Source organism: Myotis nattereri (genome assembly GCF_964212035.1).
Source record: "Myotis nattereri genome assembly, chromosome: 10".
Classification (NCBI taxonomy): domain Eukaryota; kingdom Metazoa; phylum Chordata; class Mammalia; order Chiroptera; family Vespertilionidae; genus Myotis; species Myotis nattereri.
In genome coordinates, this window is record NC_138085.1 from 42,635,739 (window position 1) to 42,651,417 (window position 15,679).

At 36.2% G+C, this 15,679-nt stretch overlaps 1 protein-coding gene across 1 annotated transcript in view; it reads right to left on the minus strand.

Annotated features, from left to right (window-relative positions):
- Positions 1 to 456: 456 nt before the first annotated feature.
- Positions 457 to 15,679, minus strand: part of GMCL1 (germ cell-less 1, spermatogenesis associated) — a gene marked incomplete at its 5' end in the record, with an annotated part of 46,557 nt that continues 31,334 nt past the window's right edge. The window contains 4 exons of the mRNA XM_081101040.1: positions 457 to 2,296; positions 8,708 to 8,795; positions 10,766 to 10,911; positions 14,355 to 14,430. Coding sequence (XP_080957166.1) covers positions 2,168 to 2,296; positions 8,708 to 8,795; positions 10,766 to 10,911; positions 14,355 to 14,430 — 439 coding nt within the window. The 3' untranslated portion in view covers positions 457 to 2,167. The remainder of the gene's footprint in view (positions 2,297 to 8,707; positions 8,796 to 10,765; positions 10,912 to 14,354; positions 14,431 to 15,679) is intronic.

The following is a 15,679-nucleotide window of genomic DNA, read 5'->3' on the forward strand; positions in this document are numbered from 1 at the left end:
AGGAAAGGTACATTCATATCCCTCTTTAATACTTTAGCATGTGACTCTGGAACATTTTCTCTTAAATACCTTTTCTTTACTGATAGTCAAATGAAAATAATTATTACTGGGTATTTTTTTCTACTCAGAGCATGTTAAGAAAAAGACTTTGCAAAGGGTATAATTGCTTTCATATATAGTTTACATGATGTCAGCTCATATTAACATTTTATTGAAAATATTCCTATTGAAAATAGTAAAAAGTATGCAAAAATTAAAGTATTCGGTCAGAAAACAAAAGCAGGTCTTTACTATCAATGTGAAGTACTAACTGACAATTGCTGGTTTCTCAAATGAGAACACACCCTACTGTGACTAAAGAAGTAATTATTTTGTTTGTGGATGACACAACTTGGCCAGGAATGAACCAACACACAAGAACCATATATAATTAAAAAAAGAGAGCGAACCATATATAATTTCAATTTGATTTATATAAGTGAAACAAAACAGTTAATTTTACTAAGATACTCAAAACCTTAATTATCTTTACTCCCAAGATTTGTAAAAATTCAATTATTAAAAAACTTCAAGATTGGTATTTACATTTTTTAAAATATAAAGGGTAAAGAAGCTCTGATGTTATAATATTGAAAAAAATCCAAAAGCACCTTATGAAATATAATTATAGCAAATATAAGAATAAGAAATGTAGTCTCTTGATGCAGCCAAATTATTGTATTAGAAACATTTAAACTGCAGTTCTGGGGGCAGAGGAAGGGGAGGCATTTCAAGCCTCCTTTAAATTAACCTGGAGGATGAATTCTGGAAAGCCAAAAGCAATTTATAAATCTATGGACATATTACTGAGGAAGAAAAACTATCCATAAATTCCAAAAGTTAAATCTAATTGGAAAATATCTAACTTTAAAAAATTCTGGTTTCAATTAAGGCTTTTTTGTCCATCTCATATAAGAACTTATTTATTCATTTTCCAAATGGGTATTTACCATTTGTACAGATACATAAAAGTGATTCCCATTTTTTAAACATACTAAAAATCTACTTTAACCACAAAAAGAATTCACGCTGGAAAGACGATGAGCATGGCTATTTTCAAAACAGCAGTAAATACAAGAAACCAACATATATAAATCATGACAAGTGTACATCTCATTTTTGACAAAAATAAGATCTATTTTTACATTAATGCTTTATTACCAGCTTCTATATGACATCCTCCAACCTTATTTATATTTACTAGGAAACTATTAACATGTGTAACTCAAAGGCACTCAATTCAGAGGTTATAAAGTCCTGAGTAAGTAGGAAACAGGATTCCCAACTAAAATTTGAACATAAATAATTCTTAAGAGCAGAGAATATGAAAATATTTAGAGTGTAATATTTGGAACATAAATAATCTTATGAGCTAATAAACTTGTACAAAAATGTAAAAAAAAGAAAAATGACCATGTAAGGCAAAAGAATATCCTCAGAATCACACTGATTTTTCTCCCCCATTCCAGTCATTTGCAAGTCTGAAGCTGATTCTTTTGTTGTTGAAACCCTAGAAAAACTAAATTAAAAGCAAAATAAAATAGCATAAAAAAATGTTTAAGGTAAATAAAAAGTTTCTTCAATTTAGTCTCCAAAGCCATGAAAAAAAGTATTTAATGATTAAAAACAACTACATATTGGAAGGATAATAGGAGGAATCATAAAGAGCATTTGAAAAAATTAAAGAACAGCCTTAAATGCGTCAACTGAAAGAGAATTTACAGTTAGCCTTTCAAATTATTCCTTTAGCATTCTTATAGACAAAATTTACAGATGGATAACTGAGGTACGTTAACATTAAGTAAGATCAAAGTTTAAGCTAAAAATTAAATCTATATTTGGTTGCAGAGAAATGTGAAATTTACCTAAATGATTTTCTACTGATGCTAAAAGCATGAGCTGACATCTTTATATCAGAAATGGGTTGACAGATATATTCTTGTCTTTAAAATGTTTTAATATAGTCATAGAAATGTAACGAGAATGAGAATAGTCTTCTGTTTTATCTGTACAGTTCATAAGGCCTTTGTTATTGTTAGTCACCTTAGATGTGAACAACATAGGGCCATTAAATTAAAGCTGGCCGAAAAAGTTTTCAAAGTGCTACTGTTTCCAACTGAAAAGGTCCTCAATTTTCTGTATTTTCTGGATGATGATTACTTTCAGTTCTTTTTTCTGGTGATATATACAGGAAGTTACAGCAGATATATAAAGGGAAGATCAGAAGCCTGCTGTCCAAGTTCATCACTACTTGTTCCTATAAAACAAATTTGTTGCTTTAATGACAAGTAGATAGTAATATTCAAAAAACAAACAGAAAACCAAATTGCTGAATTGAATGAACTGAAGGAGACAGTACGGTAGTTAAGAACTTGCATCTACAGTCTGAGAGTCAACACTCGAATCTCAAAACTCCCACCCACTTCCTGTGTGACTTGGAGCAAGTCACTGACCTTGTCAACTGCAGTGTCCTCACTGTAATATGGGGACAATAAGAGTGCCCACTTCATAGGATTCCATGAGACAATACACACAGAGGGCTCAGCAAAGCAGCCATATATGAAGTGCTCAATTATAGTAGTTATTTTCATTGTTGAAAAATTTCTGTCAAGTACCTACATATTTTATCAATGGACATAGTCCAGATATATGTAGATTTCTCATTTGGTTTCAATTAAACTAGAGTTTTTAATTTTTTACTAAGCCAGATGCTTCTGGAATATATTCCTGGAATAAAGAGGGACTGAAACTGGAACATCTGCATGACTGACATTGGCTCAATATAGTCTCCTGTGTTGGGGAACAGTGAGATAAATTTGGATAAAGAAGGTAGGGAGTCCTAGTTGGTTTGACTCAGTGGATGGAATGTTGGCCGATGGACTAAAGGGTGCCAGTTAGATTCTGGTTGGTTGCAGATTCACTGGCCCTGGTCAGGGTGTGTGTATGAGGAAACAATTGATGTGTCTCTCTCACATCGATGTTTCTCTCATCTCTCCCTCTCCCTTCCACTCTTTATTTTTTTAAAATATATTTTATTGATTTTTTACAGAGAGGAAGAGAGAGGGAATAGAGAGTTAGAAACATCGATGAAAGAGAAACATCGATCAGCTGCCTCCTGCACACCCCCTACTGGGGATGTGCCCACAACCAAGGTACATGCCCTTGACTGGAATCGCACCTGGGACCCTTCAGTCCACAGGCCGACGCTCTATCCACTGAACCAAACCGGTCAGGGCCTTCCACTCTCTTTAAAAATCAATGGAAAAATATCCTTGGGTGAGGATTAACAACAACAAAAAAGTAGGGAACAAAAATGTCACACACACACATACACACACACACCTGTATGTGCTCTGACCAAGGATTGAACCTGCAACCTTGGCATATTGGGATGATGCACTAACCAACTGAGCTACCCAGCCAGGATGTCATTTTCCCTTTTATAATTCAAATCTCAGGAAAAAACTACTACTATAAACCAAGTTGCCCAACTCAGAAAACCAGAAATTGCCTTTGATTACTTTCTTTCTCACACCTTCACACACAATTAGGAACCAAATTCTTTCAACTGCACTGCTTTATTTCTAGATTCCACTAACATTTCTTCATCCCCACTGCTATCTTAAGTTAAGGTTCTCATAATTTCTTTAAAAAAATATTTTTAAAAAATTGATTTTAGAGAGGGAGAGGGAGAGAGAGATAGAAACATCAATGATGAGAGAGAATCATTGATCAGCTGCCTCCCACATGCCCCACAGTGGGGCTGGAGCCCACAATCCAGGCATGTGCCCAGACCGGGAATTGAACCATGACTGTCTGGTTCATAGGCCAACGTTCAACCACTGAACCACACCCATTTCTTACCTAAGTCATCTTCCTGCTATTATAATGTCTCTAATTTTTCTTACCACTGCTCAGAGAGCCTTCTATAATGCAAATCTAGTTAGCTTAGTCCTATAAGATGAGTAGTTATAAAATATGCAAAAATCACTAGATTTCCTATATGTTATCAAAAACTATTAGAAAAAAAGAATCATTTCATATTAGCATTAAAATGTAAAATACTGCCAAAACCGGTTTGGCTCAGTGGATAGAGCGTCGGCCTGCGGACTGGAAGGTCCCGGGTTCGATTCCGGTCAGGGGCATGTGCCTGGGTTGTGGGCACATCCCCAGTGGGAGATGTGCAGGAGGCAGCTGATCGATGTTTCTCTCTCATCGATGTTTCTGGCTCTCTATCTCTCTCCCTTCCTCTCTGTGAAAAATCAATAAAATATATTAAAAAAATAAATAAATAAAATGTAAAATACTTAGCATTATACTTTCAAGAAATATACAGGAATAACATGGGGGACAAACTATATATTTTAGGGACATAAGAGAAGACCTAAATAAATGTGGAAAATATTATTTTCCAGAAAGGAAGATATCAATTTTCCACAAATTATTGTATATATTTAACAAATATAAATCAGTGCTTGCTTCAACAGCACATATACTAACAAATATAAATCAAAGTCCTCATAAGAAGTCTTGAGGGGAAACTTGACAAAATGATTCTATATCTGATATAGAATAATCATTCATAAAGAATCCAGAGATTTTTGAAAAGAATGAAGGTAGTTTGTATTACTAGGTATTAATTTTAAAGTTAGTCTAGTTAAAACAATGTATTGTTGTCTCTGCAACAAAGAAATCAACAAAACATAACAGAAAGTTTAGAAATGAAACCAAGTACCTAAGGATTTAGTATATGATAAAAATGGCATTTCAAATACATCGGTAAATCTGATACATTTCAGATATATCACAAAATACTCAAATGTAAAAAAATAAAAGGAATAGAAAAGAAGTAGGGACAACTATTTATATAATCCTAATTATTAAGACTAAGTACCACACCAAAAGAAGAAATCATGAAGTGATTAGATTGATAGATTACTTCATGAAGTTTTTTTTTATGCTAAACCTCTTTGCAATCCTTTTATTTGTTTGTTTATTTATTAAAATATATTTTATTGATTTTTTACAGAGAGGAAGGGAGAGGGATAGAGAGTTAGAAACATCGACCAGCTACCTCCTGCACACCCCCCACTGAGGATGTGCCCGCAACCAAGGTACATGCCCTTGACTGGAATCGAACCCGGGACTCTTCAGTCCACAGGCCAACGCTCTGTCCACTGAGCCAAACCAGTCAGGGCATACTTCATGAAGTTTGAGAAACAAATGACACAATGGGAAAACTATAGCATATCACAAATTGTATTACTTTTTTTTTTTTTTTTTTAAAGAAAAGCAAGAATTCATTGACTGCAGAAAAACATACTTAGGGCAGTGAAACAAGGAAGGGCATAGAAGAAGCAACAGGAGAGCCTAGGAGGGGAGGAGAAGGAAGAGAGAATGGCATAAGGGTGCGCTCTGGAGGGAGAATGCCATTATTACTCTTAATAAAAGCTGTTAAAAATTAACAAGAAAACAAACACCTTAATAAAAATTTAAAAATAAAGAATATAAACTGTCAATTTACACAAAATAATATGACCAAGAAGCAAACAAAAACCCCAACTATACCAGTAACCAAGGAAATGAAAATTAAATACAATTTGTTTCCACTTTTTATATTGGGAAAAGATTAGAAAGAATGATAATACACTAATCTTGGTTATACTCTCCTGCTAGACGGGAATGTAATTTGGATAGTATTCCTGGAGGGCAATTTGGCTATAAGGAAATGTATATACTATCTGACAAGAATTCTACCTCTTGGAATTTATCACTTAAAAAAAGGAGAAAAATGTACAAAGATATATGTACATTTTCAATAATAGTGAGCCCCCCCCCCCCAAAAAAGGGGAAGAATTATTTAAATTATGGTATATACAAAATAACTAATATTATACAGAAATAAAAATGTGTGGCTAAATACAGGGTGTCCCAAGAAAATGTTTACGTACTTTAACAGCTGATAACTCAATTGATTTTTTTTTTCAGATTTAACACACTGAAATTAATAATGATTCAAGGTGTGTATACATATTTTTGGACACCCTGTATTTATTGATAAGAAAAGCTATGCACAACAAAGTGGGGGAAAAGCAGGTTGCAAATAGTTAACAGTAAAATTTAATTTTGGTGTCATCTCTAAGTAGGATAAGTATGATTTTCTTTTCTTTTTTTATTTTTATTTTCTTTTCACTTATTTATATTTTCTAATTTTTCCATAGCAAACATATACAACCTATGTGAAACACATATAAAACTCTCCAAATAAAATCCTTCCATAATTCTCTAGAGATCTCAGAGAAAAGTCCAAATTCCATCTACAGCCCTGGCTTTAGTCTACTGAACTCTTCCAAACCTCTTTCAGATCCTTGAATGACCCATGTGCTCCCTTGCCTCCATCTTATTCATCATTTGAAGTTTGGTTCAGGTATCCATTCACTTGTCAACTTTTCCAGGAGAGGTGGTTTTCCCTGAGCTGTCTTCCCTTCTCCAAACTCCCCCAATAAATACACCTGCCCCTAACCCCATAGTAAGGGTTAGAGACTTCTCCCTCAATGTTACACATTACTCTGTGCTCATCTCTACCATGCTACTTAAACTAAGCTATCTATATAATAAAAGGCTAAGCCCTAGCTGGTTTGGCTCAGTGGATAAAGCAACGGCATGCAGACTGAAGGGTCCTGGGTTCAATTCTGGTCAAGGGCATATGTCTGGTTGTGGGCTCAATCCCCAGTGTAGGGTGTGCAGGAGGCAGCCAATCAATGATTCTCTCCCATCACTGATGTTTCCATCTCTCTCTCCCTCTCCCTTCCTCTCTGAATTAATAAAAATATTAAAAAATTAATAAATAAAAGCCTAAGCGACTGTTACGAGGGAACAACCAGAACCACCGGTCGCTATGATGCGCACTTACCACCATGGGGCAGACGCTCAATGCAGAAACTACCCCCTGGTGGTAAGTGCGCTCCTACAGGGGAGAGCCGCTCAGCCAGAACCAGGCTCACGGCTGGCAAGCGCAGTGGTGGTGGCAGGAGTGTCTCCCACCTCTGCGGCAGCACTAAGGAGCAGTGAGCAGGTGGGTGGTAAGGAGTGAGAGGTCCCGGACTGCAAGAGGGCACAGACTGGGCTGAAGGACCCCACTCTCCCGCCCCCAGTTCATGAACTTCATGCACTAGGCCTCTAGTATAACATAAGCTCCTCTTTACTTTCTCCACTTCCAGCACAGAAACTAGCATGTGGCAGAAATACCAATGTTTGCTGAATGAACAAATAAAGGAACACCTGGAATACAATTATTATCTTGGTCTAGTCCTTTTTAGGTCTCTGGCTGCTTTGAGCCAATATTTTTTTATGAAGTTCCAGGTAGAAGGTAAAGATAGTCATTTTTCATGCAGTTCCAGGGGGCACATTGATAGAGAATTCCAATAGAGGCAGATTTGAACTTTCTTACCTACTCAAATATTATCTACCACATGAGAGTCAGCTCTGTTGCCAGAGCTCCTGCAATGATTGGAGGACCCTCTGTAAAAAGGCTGGGCAGAGTACATGAGGCTAGAACTATCACTTCCAGGGTTCCCTGAAATGCTGAACTCTGATGTTCCATGAGAGGCTCTTCAGTTTGAGGAAAATTGCTAATAATTTATATGAACTATAGGCTCTGAACCCTTTAATAAAACACCATGTCCTTTGGAATGGTGGTTAGTTTTAATAGAAATAAATTTCAGCAATATTTTAACGGCTCTCATTTTACTTTCTCATCATGACATTTTGAAACTTCAACATGAATGTGAAAAATGAAGAAACAAATGGCTTTAGAGAATCTGGGAACATTACAGATGTCTGTTATTTTAGAAACCTATTGTGCTAGAGCAGTGGTTCTCAACCTTCTGGCCCTTTAAATACAGTTCCTCATGTTGTGACCCAACAATAAAATTATTTTTGTTGGTACTTCATAACTGTAATGTTGTTACTGTTATGAATCGTAATGTAAACATCTTATATGCAGGATGGTCTTAGGCGATCCCTGTGAAAGGGTCGTTCGACCACCAAAGGGGTCACGACCCACAGGCTGAGAACCGCTGTGCTAGAGGATAATGTTCTCTCAATATTTAAGAACTATATAGAGACAAACTGGATTGTCTTCAAAGTATTTGCTATTGCATAAATAAATGAATGAAGCAGATAAGATTCATAACTCTTTGAGGATAAATAATTATTTCCCTATTAAAGCTTTTCCCTGCTCCTCAAAATCAAATTGTGTTTTCTTTTTTTTATCTTAGTTGTATTCTAGAATGGGGTAAATTATACAGAAGTGAACATGATACTTACATCTTTACCTTCAAAAACACTGTCAAACCAACCTTTAAATCACATGCTATTTCTACTTAAGAATTTTCATTCTGTCTGGCTGGTGTAGCTCAATGGTTGAGTGTTGACCTATTAATCAAGAGGTCACGGTTCAATTCCAGTCAGGGCACATGCCTGGGTTGCAGGCTCAATCCTGCGTAGGGGGCATGCAGGAGGCAGCCGATCGATGATTCTCTCTCATCCTTGAGGTTTCTATCTCTCTCTCCCTTTCACTCTGAAATCAATACAAAGAATTTAAATTCTAATTAAAAGGATTCAAAAGACAAATACTATAATGAAATAAAAAAGTAATCAAACATACCTGATCCTTTTCAAGTGTAAGTATTTGATAGCCAGTTGTTCTACTACATATTAGTTTTCCACTACTATCGAAAGAGGCCAAACGTAATCTAGGATTTAAAAAAAACAAACACCACAAATAAAAAAATACATACACAATTATTTAAAACCACAGATTAATTTAAATAAGCCCCCCTTCACTTTCATATTTATTTTTGTCTTCCATATTCTCTAAAAGTCTTTATTTGATAAAAAAAAAACTTTAAAAAGTCTTTCAAACTATAAATGATTACATTTAGATTTACAAGCTTGTACTATTATACATATCTGAAAAAATAAGTGCTGTTTTTATGGTGGTAGTATATACATAAAATTTACCATTTAACCATTTTTAAGTGTACAGTTCTTGGCAATAAATACATTCACATTGTTCTGCACTCACACCACCATCTATCTCCCGAACTTTTTCATTTGCCCCATAGAAACTCTGTACTCAGTAAGCACAAATTCCCCATTTCCCGTAACCCCAGCTCCAGACAACCACTATCCTACTTTCTGTCTCTATGAACTTGTCTACTCCAGATGCCTTGTGTGAGTGGAATAAATACAGTATTTGCTCTTTTGTGACTGCTTTATTTCACTTAGCATAATGTCTTTGAGGTTAATGTTGTAGCATGTCAGGATATCCTTCCATTTTAAGGTTGAGTAATATTCCTTTGTAATATTCCATGGCACATTTTGTTTATCTGTTCATCTCTCAATGGAAACTGGGTTTCTTCTACCTTTTAGCTATTGTGAATAATCCTATATAATAAAAGCACAGTATGCAAATTGTCCCCTCAACCAGGAGTTCGACCAGGGGGTGGGGCCGGGGGCCTCTAGTGCTATTATAAAATGAATGTACAAATCTGTTCACGTCCCTGCTTTCAATTTTTTGGGGGTATATATGCAGAATAAGAATTGCTGGATCTTATGGTAATTGTTTAATTTTTGTGGAAATGCCACAGCATTTTCCACAAAAGATGTATCATTTTACATTCCCACCAGCAATGTACAAGGGTCCAACTTCTCTATGTCCTCACCAATACTGTTTTGTTTTTGGCAATAGCCATTCTAATGGGTGTGAGGTGGTATCTCATTGTGGTTTTGATTTACATTTCCTTGATGATTAATGGTGTGGAGCATCTTTTCATGGGCCTCGAAGCCATCTTTATATCTTCTATGGAGAAATGCTTATTTAAGTTCTTTGCTCATTTTTGAATCTGGTAGTTTGTTTTGTGTGGAATTTTAGGAGATTTCTGTATATTCTGGATATTAATTCCTTATTAAATATATGGTTATCAAATATTTTCTCTCATTCTGTGAGTTGCCTGTTCACTCTGTTGATAATGCTCTTTATGCATGATTTTTAATTTTGCTGAAGTCCGATTTCTCTTTCTCCTTTGCTGCCTATGCTCTGGTGTTATATTGTAGAAATTACTGCCAGCTCCAATACTAAGAAGCTTTTCCCTAGTGTTTTCTTTCAGGAGTTATTTTATAGTTTTAGCTTTTATGTTTAGGTCTTTGCTCCATTTTGAGTTAATTTTTGTGTATAGTTTAAGGTAAGTATAAATAAGTGACTTAAAAAAATGTTCATTAAGCTATTTTCTAATTTGTCAGCATCCTCTTCAGAAAAATATTGCCAGCTCAACTATCAGGCAAAGTTGGACATATTAAATCTTATGGAAAGTGAAGGATAATACCAAGCATGTTTTCGTGGAAAAATACCTTGCTGTATTTCCAGTTTGGACCTTCTACTTGCTAGGAATAGCAGCAAGTAACAGCTTCAGCATCAAGCTCAGTATTAATCCTTTATTATTCGTATTACAGCCTATCTTTCTCCATGACATACTAGATCCAGATCTTATGACTTAGATTATTAATATATTACAGGAACGGAGCCTTATCATTTCCTTACACATTAATATATTTGGGTCTTATCAAAGTTCTACTACTGTTGGTGTAAATTACCAAGGTTTTATTTCATTTTTTATATTTCTTTGGGAGTGAGTTGAAATAGGGTGGGGAGATCTCAACCTACCTAAATGCTACGCTCCTTCGAGGTTGTAAACTGACAGATCCACTACAGGGCTGATTCAGTGTATTGCGTTTGAAAATGATGAATCGATTGGTGTAAGTTACAAGCAGGTCAAAGCCGAAGTTAAAACCTGTCCACCGCCAGCAGTACTAAGAAACACAAAAGAGAAAGATTTACTTCAGTTTGTCATACTAGCAAATCAAAGTTCAAAATGTGTTTGTTTTTTCTCTCTAACTCATTCCAAATATTTCTCTCATGGGTCCATACTTTTTGTCAGTGCCTTTCCCTTAAGGCTTTCCTTATATCTGTGAATATATATAAAGGTGTACCATACAGACAGAGTATACCTCAAAAGCCCCAAAGCAGCCTTTATGATCAATGTTCCTTAAAGTACCTTCCTAATATCACCTCTTCATGATCTGTTTTATATAACTCCATGATGTAATGCTATCAAACATAATGTGGCTTTTCACTGCAACTCTAAGTAGGTATATATTAAGGGTCTAGGAGTCTAAATGGAGGTAGTAAGAGCCCAGTAAAATCTACCTTGCTTTAAAAGTGCTCTGAAGTACCGTAAGTAACCAACAGATACACAACTGAATAATTTTAAATACCATATTAGGTTCACAAGTTTGTTTACAAGGTAGAGGAGGGGGGCTTGCAGTTGGGGAGCCTGCTGGTTCAGACAAGTTGTCAAGGAAAGTCTCTCTAAGGAGATGTTAGGTAAGTGGAGTCCTCAGTCAACTAAGAAATGGACTGGATAGCTATCTGGGGAAAGAGTGTCAAAGAGAATAGTAAGTACAGCGCTCTGTAGGGAAAAACATGCTTGGCTTATCTGAGGAATGGTAAGAATGGCGATGTGGCTAGGGCAATAACTGAGGGGGACAAAAGCTGGAGACGAGAGTCAGCCAGGGGCCAGAAAATGTAGGGCCTAGTAGATCATGATAAGGAAGAGTTTGGATTTCTTCTAAGTGTGGTATGGAGCTAATGGAAAAGTTTATGGAAGGAAGTGACATGATCTAACTTGGACTTTATAAAGATGACTTTCACTGTTGTATGGAGTATAGAATGTAGAAGAACAAGAGTAAAACACAAGGAGAGCAGTTATGAGGCTACCATACAGCCCAGGCAAGAGATAATGGTGGCTTGGACTTGGGTGATAGTAGTAAACATGTGAAAAATATATTTTGAAGGTAGAGCCTAGAGGAATTTCTGATGAATAACAGGTGCGGTGTGAAAGAAGGAAGAATCCAAAGTTTGGAGCTTATGCAATATGAACAGAGGAGCCAGTTACGGGTTGGAGGCTATTTGGGAAGGAGGGAGCTTGGGGATGAAGTCAAAGAATTCAGCTTGGGACTCTTGGGATATTTGAGATGCTACTAGGATTCTAAGAAAGATGTCAAGCAAGTAGCTATATGAATCGAGTTAGAAGTCATCAGAGTAAAGTCATGGGACAAGGTGAGATCACTTAGGGGTGAGCATAGATAGGGAAGAAGTCCAAGTACTGAGTTGTTAGTCACACCAACACTTGTTGAGGAAAAGAATCTAGCAAAGACGCAGAACGAGCAGCCAATGAAGTAGGAAGAAAACCAGCAAAGTATGCAGTCCTGGAAGTCAAATGAAGAATATCCCCAAGAAGAAGTAAACAGATGTGTCACATTGCCAATAGCTTTCTGAAACTAAAAACTAAACTACTTGACTTAGCAATGTGGAAATCACTGGTAGCGATGTCACAATAGCTCTTCACTGGAGTTTACGGAAGTAAATGAATTGGAGTGGATTCAAAAGAACATTAGAAAACAGGAATTATAGACAACAAACACAATCAACTTTTTTCATTGAGTTTTGCTTCCAAGGGCTGCAGAGAAACAAAGTGGTAGTTAGAGGGGAATGTAGGGTCAGGATATGGTTTAAGCTGGGTAATGCTGCAGCATGTTATATGCTAAATGAGACCGATCCAGTAGAAGAGAAAAACTGATGATGCAGGAGAGGGAGGTGATAACTGCAGGAACAAAACTTCTGAACAGGTGAGAAGAGACGGAGTCCAGGAGGGGATGGACTAGGATAGAAGCAAATGGTTCATCTATTCTAATAAGAGGAAAAGTGCAGCACATAGCTACAGATGCAGCTAGTGTGGTAGGATTATTGGTAGGAGGATGTACAAATTCTCTTACTCTTATTTTCCAAATGAAGAAAGAAGCAAGGCCATCAATAAGAATGAGGGTAGCAGCACTGCCCCTTTGAGAAGGTAGAGTTATCAGAGTGGGAGGATACATTCACTCAGGGAACTTTAGAAGGATCACCATGCAACACTCAAGACCTGCTTAAAATGTAGTTACAAACCCCTGCTGGGTGGGGTATGGTGTTTTTCTTTAGTCACATTCATCTGTTTGGGAGCAGGCATGGAGTTTATGGAAAGTTGGTATTTAATAAGAATTGGGTTTTGCCAGGTGAGTTTGACAGAGGGATATTATGCATACAAGCCAAGGGCCCTGGCCTGTGTGCTCAGCGGTAGAGCACTGGCCTGCACACTCAAGGGTCCTGGGTTTGATTCCCGGTCAAGGGCATGTACCTGGGTTGCAGGTTCAATTTCCAGGCCCTGTCGGGGTGCATGAGGGCGGCAACCAATAAATGTGCCTCTCTCACATAGATGTATGTTTCACTCTTTCCCCCCACCACTCCCTCCCTTCCAATCTCTCTAAAAATCGATGGAGTTAAAAAAAAAAAAAAAAAAGCTGTTGGAGTCAGGTGCTAGAAGGGAAAGTGCTAGAAAGATAATAGGAGATAAAGTCTAAAAATGATATGCTTGAAATGGAGATTTTGAAGGGGGTGGAGTTTTTAAAAATGTAGTTCATGTCCCTTTAGTGCATTATAAAATAAATTTAATGAAGGACAATCCACTTTTTAAAAAAATTAAATAGAGCCCTAGCTGACTGAAGGGTTGAGGATTCGATTCTGGTCAAGGGTATGTACATCAGTTGTAGGCTCCATCCCTGGTCCTGGGTCAGGATGTGTGAGAAAGGCAACCAATAGATGTGTCTCTCTCACATCGACATCTCTTTCTCTCCCCTTTCCCTTCCTCTCTCTCTAAAAATCAATGGGGAAAATATCCTCAGGTAAGGATTAACAAAACAAAAAAATAAAATAGCAAATAGGATCTTTGGACACAGCAGTAGTATTGATTCATAACACTTTTGTTTCACTTTTATACATTTATATTGGGTGGTAATGAAAAATGTAATTCTTCATTCTAGCAATTAAATGGTTTGAATGTCTTTGATGGTAATTATAAAATAGAATTACTTTTTCGACTATGTAACAGCTCCCATATATTTGCTTATTTATTTTAATTTCTGTTATTGCTCAGGGATCCTCTTCTCATATCTATTTTCTGGACCCAAAAATTTCAACACTGATACAAGGCCAAATAATCAATCACCACTGAGCATGTAACTTCTTGTCCAGGAGATCGTGCTATAGAGACTGTATCAAAAAAGCTCTTCTGGTGTATGATTGTAACTAAAAAATGAATTTTGCACTGAAAGTAGAGCAATTTGTCTGAGAATTATTAAGAGTCACAACCGACACTTACTTCACCATCTTTGGCAAGCTTTCTACCACACCTCATGCTGTTTCCTTCTAGTTCTTCTTTATTGATTTCTTGAGGCCTAGAAATATACATAAATCATGAAATCTCATAGGAAATAGGCAACTAATAATTGAAAAAGAATTGTGTGTTTAAAAGAACAGAAAAACTTGTTACTAGTTAAAAAAATAAATGTTTTAAAACTTGTTAAAAATGTTTTTTGGCGCAGATAAAAATAAGCATTCATTGATTAAATCTAGTCCTCATTTTAATAGTTCTGTAGAATGAGCAGATGTTCAGTATCTGTGGATAGAGTGCTTCATTAGGGCCAATATAATTAATTATATACTTCTGAGAGCAAGAAAACCACTATTCTAGCTCAATCCCTTCGGTGAGACTCTATTTTAAATTCAATAAGTATATAGATGAGAAAAGTCTTTAAAAAATGAAGAACATCCAACAGTTAAAAACTGAATATACAAAAGTAGAATGATTTATAAAGTATTTCCTCCATTACCAAAATGCTTAAAATCTGAATTCCTCTAGAGAATTAACTTTTGTTTTCAACAACCTTATGTTTGTATAAGATAAATATTATGTGAATATATTTGGAAAAAGATGGGATATAAAGTAGAAATAAGAACTCTGGGTAATCTCACAATCATTATAATAAATTCGTATAAAACTTTCATACACTCATTGTTTGGATCTAAACATAACTAGGCCATTATTTTAGAAAGTTCTTTGGTATATAAAAATGGGTGAGCCCCGGCAGGTGTGGCTCAGTTGGTAAGGCAGAAACCTGTGCACTGAAAGGTTGCTAGTTTGATTCCCCATCAGGGCACAGGCTTGGGTTTTGGGCTCGATCCTTGGTAGGGGGCATGCAGGAGGCAGCCCATTGATGTCTCACTCGCATATTGATGTTTCTCTCCCTTTCCCTTCCTCTCTTTAAAAATCAATTAAAAAAATCTTTAAAAAAATGGTTAAAAGAGATCAGGGGCAAAAATATTAAAGTTCTTAAGACCTCTTTTATATACTCACACATGGATTGTCTCATCACTCTGCTCATACCAAGGAACTAGTATAAAGATCAAATAATATATGTGGAAATACTTTTGTAAACCACAAAAGACTATGAATTGAAAAAAGAGATAATTTTCTTCCCCATAAATATTTATGTAGAAGGTCATATGTTTTTGGGTAAGGCAATAAGTAACCAGAGGATGTTAATTAATTTTAGACTCAAAATTCTTCATAAAAATCATGCTTTATGAAAGCACTAGAGGCTCGGTGCACGGATTTGTGCACCAGTGGGGTCCCTCAGCCTGGCC